The sequence below is a fragment of the Acyrthosiphon pisum genome, chromosome X (assembly GCF_005508785.2).
Source record: "Acyrthosiphon pisum isolate AL4f chromosome X, pea_aphid_22Mar2018_4r6ur, whole genome shotgun sequence".
Taxonomy (NCBI): domain Eukaryota; kingdom Metazoa; phylum Arthropoda; class Insecta; order Hemiptera; family Aphididae; genus Acyrthosiphon; species Acyrthosiphon pisum.
The window spans coordinates 79,383,719-79,410,803 of NC_042493.1; the positions used below are offsets into that span (position 1 = coordinate 79,383,719).

General features: G+C 36.5%; 1 protein-coding gene across 3 annotated transcripts; it reads left to right on the forward strand.

Annotated features, from left to right (window-relative positions):
• LOC100167373 (serine-rich adhesin for platelets) lies at positions 1–27,085 on the forward strand. Of its 3 annotated transcripts, XM_008189878.3 has the most exons (9): positions 3–646; positions 2,934–4,274; positions 23,232–23,366; positions 23,629–24,274; positions 24,378–24,521; positions 24,585–25,168; positions 25,247–25,522; positions 25,602–26,100; positions 26,256–27,085. In XM_008189878.3, exons 1-9 carry the CDS (start codon positions 188–190, stop codon positions 26,708–26,710), a joined length of 4,539 nt encoding a protein of 1,512 aa, XP_008188100.1. In that variant the 5' UTR covers positions 3–187; the 3' UTR covers positions 26,711–27,085. The 3 variants fall into 3 exon arrangements, with proteins under 3 accessions (XP_029345672.1, XP_008188100.1, XP_001944107.2); XM_029489812.1 differs by having other exon boundaries at positions 1–646; positions 23,632–24,274; positions 24,378–25,168; XM_001944072.5 differs by having other exon boundaries at positions 4–646; positions 24,378–25,168.

Consider the following 27,085-nt stretch of genomic DNA (forward strand, 5'->3'; position numbering starts at 1 on the left):
TTATTTTTATTTTAAGCTATTGTATTCGTAGTTGTTTTTCATTTTACATATTATATAGTTTCGTATTTAATAGCGATTGATATTCATCCGCAACACTGTCCACAAGTCGTTACTCGTTGGTCTTATGTTTTTTCAACGTAAACGTTTTGTTTCTGATTCAGCTGCTGTCTAATCAGCGGTCTTGGCGATGACGGACCAACAACAGGAACAGTATGAAGAGCAGCACAGACGGTGGTACGCCGAGTGGGTCCGGAAGCAGTACGACGGGCCGGGCTGCAGAGCCAAGATCGTCGGACGGGCCAAGTACGAGCAGATAGTGCGCGCGGTCAGGGGCGAGCTGCGGCGCGCAGCCGACAACTCCAAATTCCGGTTCTGGGTGCGGGCCAAGGGGTTCCGGATGGGAAGACCGTCGTCGGGTTCAGCAGCGCAAGCGGATGACTTGGACATTCTGTACGTGGTGGACACCAGGAACGGCGGCACGGCCGCAGCATCGATGCAGACGGGCAGCGGTTCCAGGCAGCAACAGAACTTCAGCTACAAAAAAGTGGCCGTGGTTGACGAATTCTTTGATATAATATACAGAGTGCACTGCAGCGGTGGAGGTGTTTCGGCTCGACACTCGGGACAAAAGCGTACGCACAGAATGGTGAGTACTTACCTTTTTTAAATATATATATTTCACTTCGTTATCGGATCACCGTAAATCAGTATATAGGTACACGGTTCCATATGGAATAGGTGGGTACGTCATTCAAATAGCTTTTGTATGTTGAGGGGGAGGGTTGGTATCAACTGTATATTATATAAACATGACCACCTAAACACAAACATTAGAAGTGTAAGGTATTTATATAATGCCCCCCCCCCCCCCCAAATAAAAACCAAAGATTATTAGTTGTAGCCTAAAATATTGTATGAAAAAGTAATTTTAGGTGAACCTCTCTTGTCTCCCAAATTCAAAGACCTATAGTTACCTTGATTATGAAGTTATATAATATATTAATATAGTTGTATAAATAACCTATAGGTATGTATTGTAATAATTCGTACACATATTTAATACACATTATTTTAAAATAGTATAGGTAGGTACCTAAAACTCAATTTTCAATTAGTTTTTTTTTTTAGATAAATTTATTGTGTTTATAATACTATAGTACATAATATGTAGTACGTATGTACATATATATATATTATATATTTTTACGTAGGTATACATACAATAATATATAGACAAGACTGTATTCATTAACGAGTTAAACATTATTTATGTTAAAACGTTAAGTTAATATTAATTAAGTTATGTAGGTAACTCGTTACTTTTTAATTTTTTATTGGAACTTTCTAAAGCAGCATAATGTATAATCATTGCCAGATCAAGTTTGACATATATATGTCGGTAGGGCGTCGTTCTCTTTGTAGATAGTCAGTATTAAAATTTAATATTATTTAGAGTATGTAAGATTATATACGTAGGTACAAAGAGTGGACTATTTAATCTTTCTTCCTGACAACCCCTAGACTAAGCAATCTTTTCTGCTTTGTATATTGAATCTTTTACCTTTAAAATCAGCAGAATGAAACTTTTTCTCACTGAATGGATCTTAAAATTCGATAATCGTCCTGAATTCCCGATTTAATATTGAATTGTAACATTCTCTCGACTAAAAATATTGATGATTGCCCTACTTCGCCTGTAGGTATCATTCAAATTAAATTTAATACTTGGTACAGGTAATATTATTATTATTATTACTACAGGCCAATAAACATATAATTTTGTATACTATTATACGTATTCGTATTCGTATAATTAATCAGTTCTCATATAAACCATTAGTGGCTAACCAGAATATAATACATCAATGTGTGTCTCAGTTTATTCATTTTTATTTTATATTTACCAATGAGTAAATATTGTAAATATAACCAAGAAAATCCACATTGAATATTTGCTATGTAATAAAAATATTTAAGTAAGATGCATATTTTTGCAGTTCATAAAAAAAAATTTGAATGATTAGATTGAATTATCGTTTGTATGACTTTTTAATGAACATCGTTCTTTTATAAATCATTAAAAACTGTCAGTCGATATATTGTTTTAATAGTTTAATATTATGTATATACATAGATGTATATATTATGTCATAATATGTGTTACATTTTAGGTACCTATCTCTATAAATACCTATATAACCTAATACCTATAGGTATAGATCAAATATCAAAAAATTGAAGTATATCAATAATAAAATATTATAATAGTATCTCTTGTATTAGTTGTATTTATACAAATTCATAACATTTTTACATTACTTCTTTATTAAGTTAAACAATGACTGGTCGTTTTAACTCTACATTTTAACTTTACCACCTTCTTTGATGTATGGTGGAAAGGTTGGGCATGTAACACCAAGCTTGAAAAAATATCAAAATTAATATGTTTTGTATGTATGCTATACTTTAGATTTAAATTAGATAATTTAATTTTACGTTTTATTAAATTGATATTTTGATCGCGTTAATTTTTAATGAAGTTATGAAATTGTTCTATAAAGGTGCCCTAACTTTTAACTTTAACTTTTTCTTATATTAACTTAAAGAGTTAAAAATTTGTTAACGTTTCGAGTCTTGTATAAAGATTATAGAGTTAGAGTATATTATATAGTATCTAAGTATTGTACTTTATTAAATTCGTATATTACTGCTAATAGCCTGCTATGTATTATTATAATACGTGAAGTATTATATTATACTATTATAGTAAAAAAACTTAATTATTTTATGAAAAATACATTATAAAATATTATGTTTTTAAGATTTTCTAAAAAAAATTATATCATACAATTTCTTGAATAAAAATATAATTAAGTAGACTACGCGTTATTTATAATTATTTTGTTTTTACTCAAGTCCACGTGCTTTTGCAGATCATGGAGACGTATGCTTTTCTACCCAGGGAGGCGGTGACAGCATTTTTAATGGGATGTCCTCAGTGCAGCACCAATAACCCTACGTCGGCGTCTGCGGTCGACGCGTCTGTAGACAGTCTACAACAGACTCCCCTTTCCGTCACTAATAGTGAACTTTTTCAATGCGCTAAGGTAGAACAATGGTCGTCATCGACGTTCGCGTGTTCTACTCCGGTAAAACAGAACGAGGAAAGCAGTAGTGCTGTAAAAACAGAATATGATAGTGCACTCTCAACTGTCGCCATTGAAATAGCCACGGGGGCCGATAAGGAGAATGTTACGGATAATGAATGTCACATTGCTGTGGTAGCAGCGACAAAGGGTGGCAACAAGCGTAAACGTACTGTTCCGTTGAAACGTAACGTTCGGCAGCCGTGCCAAGTCATAGAAGTCCCCACTGCTGCTACCACGACAGCCGGTAACTCAAGCTCGGATAGTAGCACTTTGAAGAATAGTAGCAACAGCAGCTGCACGCTGATATTGTCATCGTCGTCGTCGTCGTTGTCATCCCGTACGGAATCGTGTAGTGGTGTTAGTAGATCGAGTGGTGGTTGGTGGTCAAAATGGGGAGTGTGTAGTAACGGTAGCAGATTAAGCGTGAGTGTAGGTGGTAGTGATTTTAGTGGCGTCAACAGTAATATGCAACCGTTAGACTTGTCCTCTTCACCACTATTAAAAGTTTCACCCACGCAAACGACGATCCGATCATCGTCGTCTCCGTCAGAAGTCGCAGATGATTTTTTTTACAAGCGTAAGCGCGTACGGCGCCGACGTGTTCGACCAAAACGTTTGAACCGGTCATCATTAGGTTATCGTGGATGTCATTACGAAGATATAGACACAACGGTAAGTGATTGTGATGGTGATTACGAGGTAGTTAAAAATTGTTATCGAGATAGTGATAATGGTGACATTGGTAGTGGTGTTAACGAAGAGGTTGATGAAAGTATTACGAACGAACAACATAACGTGGTGACGGGAGAAAATGTTGGAGGTGGAGAGATGGACGAGGAAGATGATGGTCCTAAACCGGCTAAAATGCAGAGAAGAATGGGTGATCGTAAAAATAATAACAACGATGACGATTGTTATGATAAAGCGGCAACTGTGGTGACGTTAGCGTTGAAAACAACGGTAGCAGCTATAAGCTGTTGTGTTGGTGACAGTGGCCAAAAAGAAACTGAGGACGCTGTATCCAGGAACATGGTGATGGAAGGACCACTAGAGGAGACATCGGAAATACCAGAAGGATTCACTGAAATTGACGAAACCGAAGTGGACAAATCGGACAAAAATCAAGTAAGGCAATATAATATAATATATACAAATTACAATAATATACAAATCTAATCTGATTAGTTGTACCATATTCAATAATAAGACGAGTAACATAATTCATTGGGTGATTATTTTTAATGCGTTACGATTTTATGGCACGCTTAGTTTGACACCAACACCGAATTGGGCCTGGGCAAAATCAGTACTATATTCGTGAAAGAGAGAGTGGTGCACGCTTGAACGTAATAGGGTGAGCCGCAAATAGGAGGCGGGAGAGAAAGGCCGAGAAAAGGAAAGGAAAAGACTGAGGAAGATGGATGACGGACGATAGGTCGACCGAGTAAGGTTAAAGGGAATGCGACTACTACTACTACGCTGTTATTACGATGGGCGATCGTAGCAGCGGCAGAGCCGGTTGCGATCGTGTGTGTGCGTGTCGCCTACACTGCCGAGAGCCGATGGAGCTTTGAGGATATTACGACTGATGATGACCGGGGGAGAGGGTGAGAACGGCAGCAGCAGCAGCACCGGAGCGCATTAGTGTGTCGGCGGCAGTAGTGGCGGTAGGGTGTGTATAGTGACGGTGGTAGCGTCAGGGGGTAGTAGGGATTTGGGGATTTGGGCCGGAAGGAAGAAGAAAAAAAAAGGGAAAAAAGCACCAGAGGCAAGGGTGGTGGCGAGTATGAGACGACAAGGGTGGTGGCAGGCACCGATAGAGAAGGCGGGTAGTAGTGTGCGTAGTAGTATAGCGAGCGAGTATGGAGGAGGGTGGCGGTGGGACTTTGACGGCGGCGTGACGCGGCGCACGGGCCGAGTGCTACGGGGTACACCACCCTCGGCTAACAAGCGGGTGGCGGGTATTCGGTACTACTACCGCCACCACTTCTACCCTCTGCCATACGCACCACAGTCGTTTCACCAAAAACCTCCCCTCGTCGACCCACGTATTATATATATATATATACGCGCGAGAGCGTTTCTCTTCACCGCCTTCTCCGGAGTCGGTCACGATCAGGATTCTCTACCCTCACCGCTCATCACCACCCACACCACTATCACGCTATTCCCCTCCGCTTTTCCCATTCACTACGTATACGAAATCGGCAGCGGACCCGACAAAGTCCTCCTCGCGTCGCTTTGGGGTTTTAGTCTCCTCACCCCACCACCACCCCACAGTCCTTTCCATCGACGCCACCGTGTTCCTCTTATTTCGTTTGTGCCCTTCCTCTCCGCTAGCCACCGACAAAAGCCCCGTCGACTGTAACACCACCCATCCTGGTTTTGTGTGTGCTCCTCTTTTGCGCACTGCTACCCACCCACCCACCTACTCACCGCCTGCCAGCCACACAGGCCTTATCCGCCGACCTATATATATATATTGTGTGCGTGTGTAGTCTCTTCGCGTAGCCATCACACACCTCAACCACCACTACCACCACCTCTCTACGGACCGCATACCCCATCACTGCTCGGTGGCAGCCATCTACACAAACCCCTGAGGCAAAACCTCTCTACCTCGCTCACTCAAGGCTCACTCTCTACTACTTTCCTCTCATCGTCACACATACACGTACACACACGCATCCTGGGGAAAGTGTGGATGTGTGTGTGTATGTCTTTCCCCTATCTATCCCGACCCCCGAATACTATGTGTAGTAATAGTCAGAGGCACACACGTTTGGTCCCATCAATCCTCTCTCTCTTCCTTCAACCACTCTTCCACCACTCATTGGCCACCACTTCCTCCTCTACTGTTTACTTTGACATGGGCACAAACCTTCTTCACCCACACACCACCACCGTCACTGCAACGTGGCCTTTTCACCTCCCCCATCCTTCCAGCCTAGTCCTAACCTTGGTCGACGAGCTTCGAAAACTAATCCGGCACCACCACCACTACCGGCTACCGCCTTCGTAAACAACTCCCCCCCATACGACGGTCACTCGGGTACTACTATAGTGCGTTTTTCTTATTTCGGCCGTCTTTTCCGGATGTGTACACCTAACTCACCATCACCGCCGTTAAAGCATCAATATGCTTTGTGTGTACTGACAGCAGCTGCAGCTGACCGGCTTATTTTGTTGTGTTTACTCGTATTGTCCAAATTGTAGCAACTGTTTTAAGTTCAAATGACATCAAAAGAAACGAAAATCCAATATCCCATTCCAATATCTTTAAGACATCTGATTAAATTGCGATTTCGTTTAGATGGTTATATTTAAGATTTTTGTATTTTCTCAAAATAACTAAATAATCATACTTATATATTACGAACATAAATAATAATAATACAATAATAAATAATAATACATAAATAATTTTTTGTCAGTGTTTACTACACGTAGGACTTAGTTAATTGTATGGTATACGTTGTCGATTTGTCGAATATAATACACATAATGTCTTATACTATAGGTTAGCTTATAGCTATATAATAATGAGCTGTGTAGTGAAACCCATGTAATAAAAAAGGTATCGAAATATTTGTCTATGTAGGTACCTATAATATATGCAGTAATTGTTGTACATAGGTAGTAGGTACTATTATTTAGACGCTATTATTAAGTAACCGAAAAATGTTTCACGTAAGATTTTGTATTGTATACATTTCCACACTGAATACTATAAATGTGCAAATATTGAAATATATACACGCGTCTATTTAGTAAAAAAAAATATTACAGCATCGTGTGCTATTTTAATCACGTTCATACAAACGCGTTCAGTGTGTTAGCATGAATTTGAATTTTTATTGAAGTTTAGTTTAGACGTATAAAAGTATATTTAACGAAATAATTGCCGAAACCTTTATAAGACCCTCTATTTTTCACACTCACTTACCACCGGCGCCCTCATTGACATAAACTGGAATACTAACGATCATGTGTGTTCGTCGTCCCCTCACTCGCTCGCACGCGTTGTCGTCGTATTTGTAGGTATTATAGTGTTCACGAGCTACGGTCGTGGCTCGTGCCCCCCGTCCCTTTGGAAAATGTCCGTGTTTATTTATTATTGGTTTTTTTTTCACCCACTGTTACTAAGGTGTGGTGTGATGTACACACTTTCATAAACACACACATATATATTCCCTACACTGCACCTGCCGTCCACACCCACTATCTATACCTGAGTGTCTTTCGCCCGAGTAACAAAAAGGTGTATAATAATAATATGTCATAGTCAGTTTGTGAAATCGATCTTTTTATGAAAAGTTGTCAATTTCATAAAGTTGAAACGGCTTTTTCACACTTTCTGAAATACGAAAATAGCTTACAAATGGTCAATCCGAATGGTCAGTCTGTGTAATTTTTTTCACAATGTGGTCATTTACTTTGTGAAATAAAATGTTAACCACCTACAGCTATTATTATTATAATTAGGTGTTAGTTATACCCTTATACCTAAATAGGATTCAGGAGTTTCTTGCATTTGCATGTTTATTTGGGGTAATTGTCAATTATTCTAAGCAAGATTTAACATCTGTTTTGTGAAAATTAAATACAATGGTTGTCTTTGAAATTTGAATATTTTTAAATATTTCTTCGTATTTTAGGAAAAGTGCATATTTGAAAAAATGTTATTATATTAATACATATTTTTAAAAATTGCATTATTTTTTATAAAATGTATTGTTGCCGGCCAATACCGTGTTTAGATAACGTTTTAGGAAAAATATTTCTCGATATGATCTCGTATATTTACATAAGACTATAAGAAGTATCTTTATTAATTAATAATTGGTATCGACAATTGTACGGTCAGAAACTTAATGATATCTAGATTCTATACTGTACGAAGTATTAAAAATCAGCGCGTGTTCCGGTATTGCGGAGATTGTTATTTCGTCTTCTATAGTTCGATGTGCGGCGTCGTGTAATAAATTGGGAAGTACCCGGCTTCTTTCTGCAGCACTTTATCTACATAATTTAATGTTTCTTTTAACTATGTCTACGTACTTATATATATTTTTTTCTATTCAATAAGAATTAACTTTTTTTATATATTTAATTTTAATTAGTATAACTTAACGTATCTTTATATCCCAACAAAAACACTCCGTATAAAAAAAGCTAAGTATAAAAAAAAAAAAGGCTCTAAAAGTTGTGATATAATTTTATAGCTAAGTCTTTCAATTATAGATATAATTTATGTTAAAATAGTCTGCTAAATAATTGAACTTAGCTTGGTGACTTTAAAACACTTGATTAGTAATACACTACTTATTTCAGTTAAATAGTAGGTATACACTATAATATACCTATTATATTATTTTGTACTCATTATTCAATAGTACCTATTTTTACATTTTTTACTTAAATCACCAAACTAAGTTCAATAATTTAGCAAATTATTTTAACATAAATAATATCTATAGTTGATAGATTTAGCTATTAAATGATACCATAACTGTTAGGGTCTTTTTCTTTACACGGAGTAAGGCGGAGTGTTTATATTGGGATATCACTAATTTTTTGTTCATACCTTATTATTTGTAAGTCATTGTTACGTGACTAGAAATAAATAATAATGTGTTTTGAGATAGAATATTATTAAGTAATAACTTTTTTAAAACACTTACGTAAATTTATTATGGTAGTTACAGTCGAGTACGCGACAAGAAAATACGTGGTTTTAAATTTTAATAATATGATATCGTGATTGAGAGTGAATGTTGCCGCCGCAACGAGAGTAGTGGGATGGACAAGCGGCGGATCGGGGGGACAATATTATATTTTACGATAGTTTCGTCGCATACGAAAAATCGGACTTAAAAGAACTTGGACATTTTTGGTTGTAAATTTTAAGCCGTCCAACCAATCTGCTTACGAATTCCCTCGTTCTCTTCTGCACAATATTTCTGATTGATTGATACCTTATAATATGACCTTATATGTTCAGCCGTTAGAGCGGGTCGATGGATTAGCAGATATTAGTACGGTTTTTCAATGCTACAAGTGTACAACTCTGGTTCCTGTTAATATAGGTACACATTATAGTGGCTATTCGCTTCTTTTTTTTACTTAGCTTCACGCCACTACCGTCGCGCTGCATAAATATAACTGAAATTTATGTATTATGTAAAAAATATTTTATAGTATTAAATATGACAAAGATATATAATATGATGAGATAAATTTTGTGTGGTAAATGTTTTATTTTACAAAGTGAAAAACCTTATTCTGAAAAAAATTACACAATGTCAAATTGGCGTGACCATTTCACGAAAAAATCACTTTTTCATGAAATCTTTTCGTATTTCATGGTGTGTGAAAAAGGCGTTTCCATTTAATTAAATGGACAACTTTCCGTGATAAGATAGATTTCACGAAGTGGCTACGACATATCACATATAGGTATATCGTATATATGGGATGTGAACGCATCGGCAGCCGAAGGATACTTGACCGTCTTTGTAACGGCAGCTATAATTTCAAATTCACACACTTTCGGTTCGACATTCACTTAACAATGGTCGTCGGTACCACTGTTGAGGGGTGGAGGGGGAGGCTATTGGAGGGATTATGGCGAGCACGTGCGCTTCAATATACCCATATATGCACGTATCGGGAGAGGCGTTTTTCACTATACACGATCACACTACAGTACAGTCCTGCACACTTTTTCCCACCCCACAAACCAATCCCACTGCCACATATATATGTATATGATACGTTCCCTCCCGTTAGTAAACTGGCCCATTTTTATTATAAATGTGTACGCGCCAAGTTTAAAGCGCATTTCTCTCTCTCATCTATCTTTTGCTATACGTTTCTCATTCTCGACTCGTATATGCGTACGTTTTTTTATATATATATATATATACATTTCCGGACACGTATTTTTTTTTCGTTTGCTCCGACCTTACAGTACAACGGGTCCGATATAGTGCCTCGGAGCGGTGGTGTCGGTGACGGGGGGCTTGGTAGACGGAGGGTTTATAGAGGATATAGTAAAGCTACAGCGGCGGTGGTTGGGGTCGTTTGCGCGCGCGGGGTACTGCTGCCATACTCTACAACAGATATATATATATATATATATACAGAGGTGCACATATATGGGACCCACCGTACACACACACACACACACACACACACACTCTCGTCGTCGAGTCTTTTGGTACGTACAGCAAGGGTGACGTGTGCGTGTGCGGGAGTGCGGGTAACGGGACCCTTACTTACTACACCACTCCGCGCACTAACCCTCTCACCACCGTCGATACCCTTGTCACACCCTCCACCGCTGAACACACTCGCGCTGTATATACCGCATGCCGCTCTAAAAACGGACGACCACCCCCGATCCCTACACACCCGCGTCTCAACTTGTCTGCCTGCTCGTACTCGTTATCCTTACGCGCGCACACACACCCACACGCACACATACAAACACATAAACTCACGCATTCCTTCTTCTTTTTACTACCCACCGCCAACCACCCCCTCAGTTCTATGCCACTCACTCTCGTTCCTTTTATACTACTGCGCGAATCGCACCTACCCTTCTATTTCGTTACTCTTGTAACACTATATACATACACTACGATTTTACTATAATATTTGTCGGCGTGTTGTACACACTCATGACATTATCATAGTACACTATACTATGTATATATGCACGAGAGTCTGTCCGGCTATGTCTATACAGCTGCTATATTACAACACCCGGCGACCACGTATCGGTGCTGAGTCGCGCACGCATCCCAAAACGTTATTACGCTTTGTGGAATATAATTATAATATTAACCAGGTATAGAATTGGAACTACGTTGCGGGGAAATGTATTCTGGGCCGGAAAAGGATCTTTGCTGTTGATACGGTGTGCGGAGGGAACGCGAAAGGTAATACGTCGTCGTCGTCGTCGTCGTCGTCGTCGTCGTCGTCGTTGTCGTCGTCCAGCCGGGCAGCCGGTCAGTCGGTGGTACGATGCGAGGGTGTAGCGGTGGCGGTGGAGGTGACGGTGGCGGAAGGTAGATACCTACTATACCGCCGTCCTCCAAAACTGGGAACATTCCCCCTTCTCTTTCACTCTTTCTACACCCCCATTGCCCCGATTCTCGGCAGTAGCAGCAGTGGTAGTAGTAGTAGACCCTTGTTGCCGACAAAGTTCCCCTTTCCTCTTCCATCGCCACCACCGTCGCAGCCGTAACAGCACCAGCTGTCAGTCCTTCTTCGTATAGTCGTTTCCTCTCCTTGCCACCGCCCCTGGGACACACAAAACCGCTCCTCTCCTCTAGCCACGTTCCTCTACACTTCCACTACTACACTATATACCTACCCCATTCCTCATGTTCTATACGTACTTCCATTACCGTCCGGCCCAATATTACTATACAACAGCTAAAGCTATACCCTGCGGCGGCAGCAGCCGACGTCATCAACGCTACTGCCTCTACTGTTCTCTTCCACCCCCCCCCCCCCCCACCGTCGTTACCAATCTACTACCATTTCCGCCACCAACAGAGCAGTTTTATTTTTTCTCTATAGGCTCTTACACCCACCGCCTTAGAAAGCCGTTTGCTACCGTATACACTGCAATCTTTCACACGACACTATACTTCGTCCGTCACTGCTAAAAATTATTTAGCCCCTACGGCTCCCACTTTATCGTCGTCCTTCGAGTAACTATCTACACTACATTACGCTGCACGTGTATAATGTGAATTAGCAAATAAATTCTTAGACAAAACCGGGCACGGCCCCTGTTTATTGCACACTTATGATTCACTGCAAATACTTAAAGTACAATCGACTAATATCTACGTTTTTTATATACAAATATACAATATTTATATTTCAATATTTCATATTATATGTAAATACTCTAAATTCGTGAGATTTTAGGCATCTAAACCAATGTCCAGCATTTAAATCTAACATAATTTCTCCCAACGTATTCCACCCTTGGTATTCTATTGTACTCGCCAAAAACGGATTTCTCTTTCACCCACGCGCATCGACCTATATAATTGCTGCAATACCTGCTAAAAGCTCGCGTATTAATTTGTATCATAGAATGTTTATTAAATTGTACAGTATACAAAAATTGTGTCCCTCCACTCCCTTGACACATGTCACTGTTATGTATACAAAACTTTTTTTTCTTCATACACGCAATACCACGAACATCATGGACACCACTGCACCGCTATCATTGGTATCTCTTATTATTGTATACATTTCATTTTTCACTGTCGTTTCCTTTTTCTCTTTTATCGTCATTTCATCCGTTCGCAATGTTTCTTTTTATATTCTTACGTTTATATACGGTACACAACCAACATACTCTTCCGGGTTTAGTTGTATATAGGTATATAGAAATCCAGGGTAAACGTTGTATTGGATGTATGAATATTTTTTGCTATCACGAATTCACAACGACTATGCGCGAGAAAAAAAATATATGTTGCCACGCGTTTTCCCGAATAACGTCATCCCATACACACACACACACACACACACACATATATATATATATATATATATATTCTGTCAGTGTATCTATATATCTATATATATATATGTATATATTCCGTCAGTGTATCGGCATTTCCACCCTCCAGTGCGGAATTCGAACAAAGTCCCCTTTTCGCCCACATTGCCGCCATCAGTCCAGAATCGAACGACGTATCCCCCTCACTCCTCTGCTTTCCAGAATGAAATCTATGATCTAGTGACAATTTCAGTTTTCCGATCACTGTTGTTAGGAATTCCGATTTCAAAAATAGTTTAAACGAAAATCGTGTTTGAATTCGTTTGTTGTTGTTTTTTTTACGTACTATATTACGGTGTGTTCGTTTCACCGAATATAATATTTGTGTTTCTAGAACATATCGGTCGGTTAGTAGCTCTATAATAATATGCCGCCATAGAAATATTGCAGCGCAGGAATAGATTAAAGTATTAAACACCAATTTATCGGTCCATATTGTTATATTAGTAGCGTAGTCCGAGTGTTAATTCATATACGAGTACATAGGCCATATACGTATATGTGTGTTTAGAGTAGGTATTTGTTTTTTTTTTTTTTTTGTAGGGTGTTTAATTGTAACTGGGGAGAATATCGTGTTATGTTACCACCGCACCCACTACTAAAATATTTGTCCGGTATTATATGTAGCTATATGTAGGTAACCAGTATGTTATATAATATTCCATGTATATATTTTATAAGTTTATCGTTTGATAAATAAAACATCAAAACAATATATAATATAAAACATATAAATGTAGTGATAATAATGACAGTATATAGTTTATAGACACACTTTCAACAAAAACCACGTCATTGTCGTAGTGAACGTAACGCTTTTGGCGGTGGCGACGGCGAAGGCGACATAGGCGGTCAGTCCTCATCAGTCGTCAGTCGGCAGCCAGCCAGCCAGCCAACGACACGCACCGAGCTCTCTAACACTCTCTCTCTCTCTTACTCTCTCTCTCTCTGTTTTACATTTTCGCGTATTGAAGTATATTCGATTGAATATTTATTTTATTCGGAAAAATTTATTTGGATATAGTATTACAAAATGCATTGGATGCCGTTTTCGAATTGCAATAAAAGATTGTTTTTCTGAAAAGTTAGACTTTCTTTTGTAATGTGTATTTTTATTATGCCTAATTAAAAATATTACTTTTTACGGTTTAATTCTGACTCCTAGTAAATATAATTAAATTATTAATTCACTGAATGTGTTATTATATTCGTCGTTAGTTTATTAGAAAATTAATTCGGTTAGTATATTATTATTTGTGTATAAAGTAAAGCATTTTTAATCGAGCGAAAAATATTCGAAAATGAACTAAACCACGGTCATACTACTCAGACGTGCTGATAATTATTTAAATCTTACTAATACGAAAGCAATTATGTCAGCCAAACGGAAGCAAGGACTGAAGGTAATAATAAAACTATATTTATTTACTAAAAAAAATTCTTTTTATAGACGTATATAATAATATATATACGTAATAAGTATACTCTCTAGTCTCTGTTAATACGAAAGTAAAAATGATAAGTGTTTTGATTTGTATATAAATATTAAATATTTCTGTAAAATTTCGTACAAATGAATAGCATTTTAACGAAATAATATAAAAATGTAATCTAATTACTAATGTTTAGTTTATAAGCAAACTCGATGAAAGAAAAAAAGCGTTTTAAAAAGGAGGTTGTGGTACACAAGAGTAAAACCGTAAATATTATTGTTTTAAATACTGATCATGATAACGTATCGTTTGTTGTTATTATTATTTATTATTACTACAACGTCGCTAGTGGTAGCGGTAAACTGGTAGAGTAAATATGTGTAATGTGTATATTATACATTATTTAAATTTTATCTCAATGTTATCAAAACAGCGGCGCCGCCGTCGTCGGCAACCGTCGCCGCCGCCACACCCGCTCCACCGCCATAACAACGCCGTGATAACATGTTTTTTTGGCGGCAAATTGTTTAAACACATTTATGCAAACTTTTAATTTTATTTAATTTTTCGACAATGCACGTTTTTGTTCTGTACCCCACTTAGCGTCTGTGATGTGTGTACACTTGACCATCGCTGTCGTCACTATTATAACGGACTTTCCCTCCCCCACCCCCACCCTTCTCCAACGTCACCGACCCGTCCACCCCAATACCACCCCCACACACCCACTGTACCTCCTAATGCTCCCGCTTTTGCCAACACTGCCGCCAGGCCGTTCCCGACGCTGTCAAATCCTCACCCCCCAGTGGCCCTCCCGCAACCCTCCACCTACGCCACCATCACCACCCTTGCCTCTATCGTCGTCGTATAGTCGTCGTCCAAAATACACACTACACAACTATGCCACAGCGGGCGGCATGGTCGGCGGAGGCTTGGAGACGGTAGTGGTGGTGGTGGAGGTACTCGTCCTGCTGTCCCGCTACCCACCACCGCTTTTGCCAACACCACCACACTTCTACTCGACATACAAACACATACAAGCGCACGCGCGCACACAAATACCAACGCCACTACACCCCTACCCCCCTACCATCCTACCATCATCATCGTCGCCACCGCCAGCCCATCACACGACCACTCACCCCATCACACGCTGTTGTTCCTTCTCTATACATACTACACTACTATGTAATATCCTTTGCCGGAGGACGAATACACACACACACACATACACGTCACACATATACTCATACATACACATATACATACACATGCACACACGCACATATATATACGCATAGGACACACGGGACCACTACCACAGAACCGGCGGCGATGGGACCAGGACGGGAACGACGAAAAGCCCTCTTTTACCCTCAAACTCTACCCACGACCACCGCTCTGCTCTACTCCACTCTACTCTCTCTCTCATCACAAAAGTTAGTAGACCCTACTGCCGCCACCACCACCACCACCACCACCACCCCACTCGATCGTCACGAACCATTACTATTATATATATAGCACTACTTACACCCCTGTGTATGTGTATGTGTGTGAAAACTCGCGTGTAAGTGTTGTGCACAGCATAAAACCTTTTTACTTCCACCACCACCACCTCTGTTTCCACCATCACCACGCCCTTGCTTTCTAAGATAACAAATTTTACTTGGAGAATACTAGTAATTTTTTTAAAACTTATACTAGGTCGTCCTCGTATCATAACTTCTAAGTAAACTTGAAACAATGTTACCCTGGTCTTCCATCTACTATCCATCATTAATTTAATTTCGTTATTTTATATAAACATTGCAATAACACCGATAAATAACAATACATACATTGCGCATTAATTTTCCACAGTAGATTCTATACACGGCCAAAAGATATTTTAACGACTTAGGAAATTATTATTATAGGTACCTATAATGACTAAAGACCAATACATTATTACATGCAACTTGGCAGGCGGCAGCACTTTTATTAATTAGTAGTATTATGTACAATGTACATCGTAGGTATATAAGACATTAGTAAACAAAAATTTTTATAAATAATATTTTAGATATTCAATGTAATTTTGTGTTTTTGGTAATCAGATGAATACCTACTGCAGCAGATCTTGCTTACTCAATAAATCTATTGCTACTCACTATACTTGGTTCATAACATAAATAATGTCCATACTCATACTTTTAACAACGTTAGCCGAAATATAATATCATTTACTAGGTATATATACATTATACATAAGTGTATACCGAATACCGAAATTGAATTTCTTCGTCTTATATACGATATACCTAGTAGTAACATAACTAATAAACTAGAACGTTCGCAGTCGGTATATAGTTGGTGCGGTGGTGGCGGTCGGGGTGTGCGTTTGTGGTGACGTTGCGGACGTGTGGCAGCGGGGGTCGTAGGGGTGTGGGCGCTACAGCAGGACGTTAGCAGGACGGGTGGAAGTGGAGGCAGCGGCGATGGCCCAAGGGTTCACACAGGGATTGTCACACCCCACCACTCACCCCTACCTCCCACCCACCATCGCCGACAACAAATTCCGGCGGCACCACCGTTCTCTCGTCACAACTCCTCTGCCCACTCCACCACCACATATCCCACTATCCCATTATCCCCCAGGAGAAAACTCATCAGTTCTCTGTGTACGCGTATACACATACACACATATGCTTGCGTAAGCGTATATATGTGAGTGTGCGTATATATATGCGTGTGCGTATATGTGTGCGTGTGTGGGGGGTTTTGCGACCGCACCACCTATCCGGCACGGCCCCGAAGGCCCTTCACGCATCCGTTATATATATATATATAAATATATATATATATATATGTACGTATATATTGTATACGTCCTATATAGCCGCTGCTGTTGGGTACCCTATTCCCAACGTACCCCTCTGCACGCCACCCTATCTGTTATCCCAAACACCAATACTTTCACCCCCCTCCGTCCACCAATGTCGACAAAGCTCAACCGGAAGTGGCAGCACTACCGCTGGTACCGGGGTGGTGGTGGTGTTACTAATCCCCCCCCCCCCCATCACCCATCACAGTGTCGTCGTTGTCCTCTGCTGCGCTATATTGCTGTCGCCGTCAGCGTCCCAACCCACCTCCCCCCTATCTTCAAAATTCTACTTTACCCTCTTGTGTTTCGAAGAAACCCTAGTAGTAGCGGCAGTAGTAATAGAATCAGTCCTGCTGTCCAAACTCATCTCGGACCCACTATACCTCCCATCTGATCGCTGCCATATCGGACACTCTCCAACACGACCATTCTTATTTAATAGTTACTCTTCAGTTACCTCGCACACCCGGGCCACAAATAGACAGAATCAATACACCCAAAGCACAATCGGTAATATTGTCTTGATTTCTCGAGGCCCGAGATATTTGCAGAGTAACATGTATCTATAATTTTCCGATCTTGCCACCCAATATATTATGTTAGCGGAACATCCTACCGCTTACCAGTTACCACCTGCCACTTAAAAAGTGTCTTGTCTATAATGTTTTTGTTTGGTGCAACGAAAAAAAAATTACTATGATTAATATTTATTACTACGTCCTTTTATCTGTTTTTATGTTTTTTACGTAGGTTGTATTTATAAATTGGCTCTATATAGTTAATAACAATAATAATAATTTGATCTTATAATAATTACTGACCTATAGTCAGTAATATAGTTTTGTTTTATTTCTATGCTAAAGTTTATATTAGGTACGTTCGTGTTATAGCAACATTGTATTATTATTTATTACTGCTTTTACAATAAGAAATATTTGATTAATAATGAATTAGGATTAAATGAATCAAAACAAACCATTTTTGTTTTGCAACTAAATGATTTATAAACATAATAGTTGTAAAAGAATGAATAATTAGACACACTTTAAAAACATATAAGATAACACACAAAATATCCGGAGCTTAAAAAAAATTAATATTTTATATAATTACCTACGAATTTATAATATAATATTATATTTAAATAATATAATATAATAATCATACAATTTTTATATCTAGTCCAGTTGATCGTTTATATTAGTTTTATTATACTACTATAGTATTAGGACTCTATCACATACAATTACAAAAATTGCCTACTCAATTACATTATAAGCTTATTATATAATATATTAATATATAAATTTCGAATGTATTGGAGGATATTGGTTCAGGTGGTCATATTTTGGTAAATAAAGTTATTCAGTTATATTTTAATATTATACTGTAGATTTACTATTTAGTTATTGTTTACTATTAAATTGTATAGTAGATATTAGATACTATGTTATATTATTATCACATATAATTACACAGTACTACATAGGTAGTAGGTACATTCGTTATTACTTTTATTATTTTAAAAGTAGGATGGTCACAACTAAAAAAATATAAATTATTACATTGTCCTAAATATTATATTTTTTCAAATTAATTTGTAACTGTCATTTGTTTATAATATATCGATGCCAAAATCTTACAAATGAATAATTCTCGGAAATTGTTTTAATAAAATAATTATAATCATTTTTACATACCTAAGTAAAAAGAAAACTGTTAATATTATCTTATAATCTAAAATTTTTAATTTAAATTGATAGAACAAATTGCTTGATTTATACAATAACAATTATTTAAGCAAAAAGTTAAAATTAATAACGATTTCATCAAAGTTTCAATAAAGTAAGATTAATATAATACACAGTATTTTATACAAATAGGTTTATGTGTCCTCACTCCCCAATATTGACTTACTTTGAACAGCGGGACACAAAAACAACAACAACATATATTCCTGAATATACGCTCCTCCTTAGTAAGCATTATATATATATATATATATATATATATTTTTCATTTTCAGTGTAAATACGACGAATTTTAATCGTCAAATTTCATGTTATCTTTAATTGGAAATTTAAAACACTTTAAATCATTAAATATTTTATATAAGTAGTAAGTACTAAAAATATAGTACCTAATAGGTAGGTATAACTAATAGAATCTTTAATATATCGTGTATAGCCATAACACTAATTAAACAAGTATTAAATAAAAATATGCAGTTAATAACATATTAAAATTAGTAAATAAAATATGAATCAATACGAAACGCATAATCATGATCACATTTATTACGTGTAATATTATTATGTATATTTAAGCGCATTGGCAGTAGAGAATTACAATTTTAAATCCTGAGCAAAGCAATAGAAAAGTATTGGTTTTTATAATGCGGTTTTCTGTAACAATTTTTTGTATGGAATTAATGATCAAAAGTTTCATATGGAATGTATTTATAGATCGAAAATCTAATTTCAATTTCTCAATAGTTTCGAAAAGCGCGAGGAAACCCTCCGAAAATCGTTGATAATCGTTGTAAATATGTTGTCAGCAATAAACGTGGCTTTGACGAAATGTCAGCGATGAAATATTATATGAGCTAAGAAACTAAGAATCGCTTATCAAATGTGATATCTGATGATACATAGGTAGGTTATGTTGTGTATTGCTTTGAAATTGAATATCATAACATTGTTAACGCGGAGCTGAGTGAAGCGTGAGAAGTGTCAAGCAACCGTCTTATTTGTATCTCATCCGAATTGGTATAGTTTATATTGTGTTCAAATGAATTACTCAAATCGTGTTTTACATAATTAAAACATAAGAATACAATTATTATTTGATTCGAAAAGTATTATGATATTATAATTTATAATTTACACATGCACCTATTGTCAAATTAAATTATCGTATGTACAAAATAACCTTATTTAAAATAAATACGCGTTATTACGGTATTTAATACTATTATAACTTATTATCATCGTTTACCTTCAATTGTATAGGTACTTATTTTAAGAACGAATACAATTCGCAAATACCTACACTAATGTAATGCGAAATAAATTCATGTTTATATTATAATGAAGAGAAAAAAATATTTGCTCCACAGGTACATGTGAATACTATATTGAACAAACCCTAAATTATATCGTCAATTTAAATAGCTTATTGGCTTTTCTGCGTGAAATGTAATATTATTTATACGCTGCTAGACCATGATCGAAGACAACACATTTAACGCACCCGAGAACGTTGTATTAGTTCGTAGAGGTATACTACCTAAGTACCTCGACCATCTAAACTTTTTCAAAAATGAATCTCTCGAAAAATTGAATTTTAAATCAAATTTAATCAATCAGTGTTCGAATTATTTTTAACAATCAAATGCGATTCTCCCATAATTGAAACATAATCCTGTTATACGTGTCTAACGTCTATAGACATAACCGAGGTGTGAATACCGGACACCCCCCTCCCCACACCACACGACAAACGTGAGAACATTTAATGTCTATAGTTGATCCAATAAGCGTGTCATAAAAAATGTAAGTAGGTACCTACTTAATTGAATACATGAATGCCTTTATACATTGTTGAATACTATTATACCACAATTAATGTTCCTTGTGATCTTATTACCTATTCATGTCATGAATAAATTACAGATATCTGTTAATATAAATACATATCAGTCATTCTCAGTTTTTTCTTGTATAATATTGTATTTCTTAATTGATATACATTATACCTCTACGTTTCAACTTTCGAGGGAACGAATTACATAATACTTTATAACTACGTACCTGTTTAAAACATATTGAAGTTTTATTTTTAGATGTAGATTTTAATTACCTCGGCGTATTGTAAGTTTCGTTTAATAATGAAATACATACACTTCGGTTTCAATTTTCTAATTATTTTTCAATAACACTACTATCAAAAACTCAGTTGCGAACGAATTACAATGATATTATACTTACTTGATCTATAGGAAGGCTATAATATTATCGCATCAAAAAAATGAGTTTATAATTCATACAGTGTATATTCAACATTTACACTAAAAATATAACACAAATTATGCTGAATTAAAATCTTACTACTTGATTAAAAGTAAAATTATAGTAAAATAATCTTAGTTGTCGATTTAAAAAATGTAATCCTACCGAATTATTAATCATAACTTTACGATAAAAAAATGGATTACTTTTAATCATTAATCATTTTACTTAAAATGTAAATTACTTAACATTTGTTTTTGTATTTAAATTTAGATTAAAATATTTAAGCCCCTATTACTTTTTGTTGTACATTGAAATTATTTAGTGACGTGCGTTCATTTAAAAATTGTAAATTGTTTATAAAAGTTATATTACCTCTCGTACATATAAATTACTTCAAAATGCTAAACCTAATTGGGCCCTGGATAATATTCCTACCTTTAAATCTGATAATAGGTAAATTCACTCAAACATTCAAAATAACAGAAAAAATTAATTATTCTGAACGTAAAATATGCTATATTATGCCTTAGTAAGGCGGTAATATCACGTCATGTGAGCATTAAGTCCTTTTAACAGATACCTAAGATATTTTATTTAAAAATTAATTTGTTCAATCCTTCTTGAGAAGACTTTATTTCAGGAAAATACCTTTATACCATAGTTGTTGTGACTTTTAAGGTAAACGGTTGAATTATATTATATTTAATTGTTATGTATACTTATTTACTAGTAGGTACATTAGTACTACACTACACACTTGTCAAATCCGTAGGTACTATACATACGACATATCTATTTACTTATAATATCATACTACATTATATTTTGTTTCTGGGTTCCCACAAAAAAATAACTGGATATCCATGTATTTTTATTAAACAAATGTTTGCTTGTTAAATATTTTATATTTATGTAAAACTTCGGAAAATAAAATGAAATAAATACAAAACTGATTGTAGTTAAGTACTTATAATATATATAATATTTGTATATATCCCGTGATCCATTTGATGTAAGACACTCTTGACACTTATGATTTCAATAACAATTTAAGTTTTTTTAAGAATATTTTTTTACATACTTTTGTGTCATTAAACATTTTTTCTAAAAAAAAATTGTTAACATTTTTATTTTATTTTTTTAACTTCCATAATTGACAACGTACATTTTAAATTCCTTATTCGAAATCAGTATAATTTTTGGAGTACTTCGATGTATAAAAATCTAATTTTTGAATAAGTAGGTAGTTTATGCCTTATAAGTATGTAGGTATTTAAAGTTTTTATGAGCGGTACAGGAATACCCCAAAAATTTTAACCCACCACTTCGCTTATCCAAACTGTAAATGCTTATAATTTATATATCTAATAAGCTACTGGTCCGAAATTTGGTGTTTATAGATCAAAATACTTCGAATATTATTCTGTTTCGAAATATTAAATTAAAAATACATATTATCGTTTAAAAAAGTAAAAAACTTTTTTAAAAATGATAAAGATAAAACAACAATAAAAAATATAATTTTTCCAATAATGTTAGGGTTTTCTGAAATAATGAGTGTCTTACGATAAATAAATCACTCTATACATAATAATTAGATGTACAAATTGAATGACAAAAAAATAAAACACAATTATTACAGTGATACTTTGTATAAATACATTTTTGTTATAATAAGTGTTGCTCATATAAGTAATAAAACATATTTTTTAGAAATCTATGGTCGATGTTATTATTAGTTTTAACTTATATTATATAACTAATTGATCATATAAATTTAAGTATAGAACTAATTGTTGTAGTAAGATCTATGAAATTGTAGGTATACATTTGAGTAAGTATAAATTGTAAAACAAGATACATTATATTGTATAAAGTGAAAATTAAACTAGATAAGTTTATACCGTATTAAGCGTAAGAGAAGGTGTTGATATCAAATTTAAATTCATTCAAAATTACCATAATCAAATCACAATATTATCTTTTTATAGTTTTCAATCAGGAAATACAACAAAGAGTTTATACCATAGAATATTTTACGTATTACATAATAATTTAGTTTATTACTGAGTATCTAATCACAATATTATATTTGCCTAACTAAATTTAAATGTTTATATATTTTAGGTTAATTGAATGAAATTGTGAATTAATAACATGTTCTTTTTCTAGGAAAAGAGTGCAGCTCTGCATTCGCCTATAAACAAAAGGATGAATGGCAATGGTCACCATCCTTATCATATGCACCACACATCCAGGAGTATTATGAATGGTCTTGCAACGTCTTCATCAGCATCATCACTATCGGTACTAACAAAATATAATTTATTTTATTTTATTTAAAAAATTAAACCAATTATTATATTTAAAAAATATATTTTTTATTCAATAATGATTGTTTTAACAAAAAGCATTGATTCGTAAAATTATATTTGAAAATTTAGAATGAAACTCAATATGCTTTAATAATTAAATTCATGTCAAAATTGAACCATACTTTCGATTAGTTCAATTTTAAGGATTCATGATTTAAAATATATTATACCATTATACGTTATTATATTTTCAGAAGTCATTGGATACAATTACTACTAGCAGTAACAGTCACCATAATTTTCATCGGCATTGGTTAGATATGGCAAACGATTCTGTAAATAACACTAATATGATGGACGTGGACGGATCGGCGGATGACAACTCTATGGCGGCCGCTGCAGCCGCGGCTGCTGCTGCTCTGCTCTTTAGCCCACCGTCGTCCGTCGGCAGTGGTATATCACCAGGTGGACCATTATCATCCTTACACCCTAACTCACATCTTGCGCATCACCACGCTTTGTCACCACTGGCACCGCTCGCCCTGCCACCTCATTCGGCTGCGGGTATTGGATTGACGCCTGCGCATCACCATCATCACCAGCACATCCAGCAACAACTACAACAGTATGCAGCGGCCGCTGTTGCTGCAGCCACCGCAGCAGCCGCGGCTGCAGCTGCCGCGTCCTCAGCTGGTGATTCAACATCACCACCCCCGAATTTGCCGCTATCTTTGCCCCCTATGGCACATCACTACAGCCAAAATAACAACATAAGTGGTACAAATAAACGTCGAAGTACCAGTGGTACTGGCCTGACAGTACAACAACAGTTGTATCGGAGAAGTGGGACTCCTACGTCCTCCACTACATCATCGCCATCACCGAGACTATTAAATTCCAGTGAGTTATTTACTCTTAATAAAACACTCAATAATAATATTCATACAGTTCCAACATATTGATTAATGTAAAATTGTAAAATACATTTTATTTTGTAATTTAGAAAATGACGCTGATACAACTACAAGTGGTACTGGTTTGCATGAAAACAGCAGCTTTTCGACATCGGGACTTCCAACTACTACGACGACTGTGCTTTGGCCGCCTTTGGGCCTTCTCACTGCAGCACATCAGCAGCATCATCACAGTATGTCATCACCTCCAAAATTTCAGCAATTATTTGGTTCGTCGGTTAACTCTCTGGCCACAGTTACAGCTGGATCACAAGTTCTACCATCATTGCCACCACCACCAATTTCATCGCCTTCGTCTTCATATCGACTACCGTCCAAAGAAACAAATGGTATGGTGGTGACTACCACAAACGGTATTGTTACTGGTAACGATATTGGAATTGGAACTGGTGCTGAGAATGTAATGAACGCAGACGAAGATGATACGGCAATTGATGACGAAGAAGATGAAGAAGATGAGGAGGATGAAGAAGAAGAAGAGGAGGATCTTGATGATGACGATATCGAGGAAGGAGAAGAAGATGCAGACGAAGAAGAAGGAGAAAGGAATGCAGATGGCGGAGATGGAAATGGTATACAATCTCGGCGATTGCGCAGGCAACAAGTTAGACGTTTACGACAACTACAGCGTGCTGCTAACGGAAATAACAATGCAAATGACGGCACTGATTCCGGAATTACAACAAGCTACCGCCAACACTGGCAACAACCTTCTACTACCACAAATTCTGCCAACTCTGTATCACAACAGCAACATCAGCATTCCATTGGGTCATCATCTCAACATCATATAGATCCGGAACGTTTAAAAGCGTTCAACGTGAGTTCTTTGTTGTATTAAAAATAAATTATTTCCTAGTTTTCATTAATTTCTTATTGAATTATTTTCAAAACATAGATGTTTGTCCGATTGTTCGTGGATGAAAATTTAGACAGACAGGTGCCTATCAGCAGACAACCGAAAGATAAGGTACAGGCGATTATTGACTCATGTGGACGACAGTTTCCTGAACTTTCAGATAGGTCACGTAAACGCATCAGAACCTATTTGAAATCGTGCCGTCGCAATAAGCGAAACACCCCACAATCTGGCGGTGCTGTTTCATCGTCACCTCCTCCACCAACTAATCCGTGGCCAGCAAATGGTTCCTCTTCTGATCCAACAGTGCAGCCGGTATGTACTTCTAAGTTTATGACAGTAAATACCATTTATTTTTGTTATTTATACTGTTTTTACAATATATGTTATATAGCAAAGGCCCACGCCAGCCCATTTAACAAGTGCCCAGGCTGAAACTATATTAGCAGTAGCTTGTCAGCGCGAGTCAGATAATGCCCGACGAATGCGCCTTGGTCTTGAACCCGTTGCACAGCCTTATCCATATTCAGTTGCTTCAACTTCGGCATCTAATGTATTTCAACAACCTGCCGGTACCCTACAATTGAACCAAAACGGAAGCGGTGGAGCTACATTGCAAATGTCGTCGACGTCATCGGATGAAGACGCCGGTGGAGGTGACAGTAGTTTTGAAAAAACATCCTCTAATGCTATTGAAGCTGACACTGAGCATCGCAACGGTAACGACGATGCTGAAAACCGTGATGGTTGTGACCGTCGAGACGTTAACGAATCTATTGAAGGTGGATCTGGTGGCGATTCGGGAAATATGTCAAACACTGTTAATGACGAATTGAATTTGTCAAATGTGACTTGTGGAGCTAGCGTTACATCTTCATCTCCCAATAATAATGGTAAGGCAAAGAAAATATTACATTGCGATTACATTATTATATTTTGTAGTAAATAAGCTTTAAATTAAATTGCTGATATATCTACATAATAAAAAAAAATTAAATAATGTATGTGCAAACTCATTTAATTATGTAATGTTTAATAATGTCCATAGAAACTGCTGGACCAACCGACTTGAGTGTTAATAAAACGCCTTCTGCTTCCACCCACAGTATGGGTACTAGTACTGTGGCTGCTATTCCACCAGCACCAACAGGAGGTGGATATATGAGCGGTGCTGGTTTTAGAGGTCTCTCTACGACGACATCAACTACAACAGTCAACCATCGTCGAATCAGCAGTAACAACTCGTCCTCAACTACTGGTATGCTGCAGTTGTTTCCAACCATGAACACGGCATCCAGTATCTCCAGTGGTACTACGCCCACGCTTCCAATACAACCCTCAATGCTTAGCCAAACAACACCACCAGCACAACCAAGCAGTAAACTTTTGAACAAAGCCGACGTGGTAACTGTGAGGCAGCTCATCGCTGGCTACAGGGAATCAGCGGCTTTCCTATTGCGTTCTGCTGACGAATTAGAACACCTTTTGTTATTACGAGGATAATTTCGATTATAAGCCACTGTAGAATAGTCAATAAACGTGTTGAATTTTTTTTTTTTTTAATATCTCTGTTTTTGTGTAAAGTACAAACAATTATTAACTAATTTGTAATTATTAATATTTTTTTTTTTTTTTGTGTGTTGTGTGTGTGTGTGTGTGTGCAAAGCACAGTCAAAATTGAAAATCCATTGTTGTGCTTAGTGTACGATTTGTTATTACTTCTTCATTAATTATAATATTGATGAAGAGGAGGATGACATAGAGTGTACCTGTGGCACACGATAGGATTATATTGACGTGCACTATTCATATTATATTGTTATTGGAGTGAAAAATAAACATAACATAAATATTATAGTATTATGACTATTATTAAAT

Bases quoted from the DNA above. Each gene is read 5' to 3' on its own strand.
- LOC100167373 (XM_001944072.5), top strand. From the start codon at position 188: ATGACGGACCAACAACAGGAACAGTATGAAGAGCAGCACAGACGGTGG. The intron at 24,275-24,377 runs GTGAGTTATTTA...TTTGTAATTTAG, and splicing joins ACCGAGACTATTAAATTCCA to AAAATGACGCTGATACAACT. The intron at 25,169-25,246 runs GTGAGTTCTTTG...TTCAAAACATAG, and splicing joins AACGTTTAAAAGCGTTCAAC to ATGTTTGTCCGATTGTTCGT.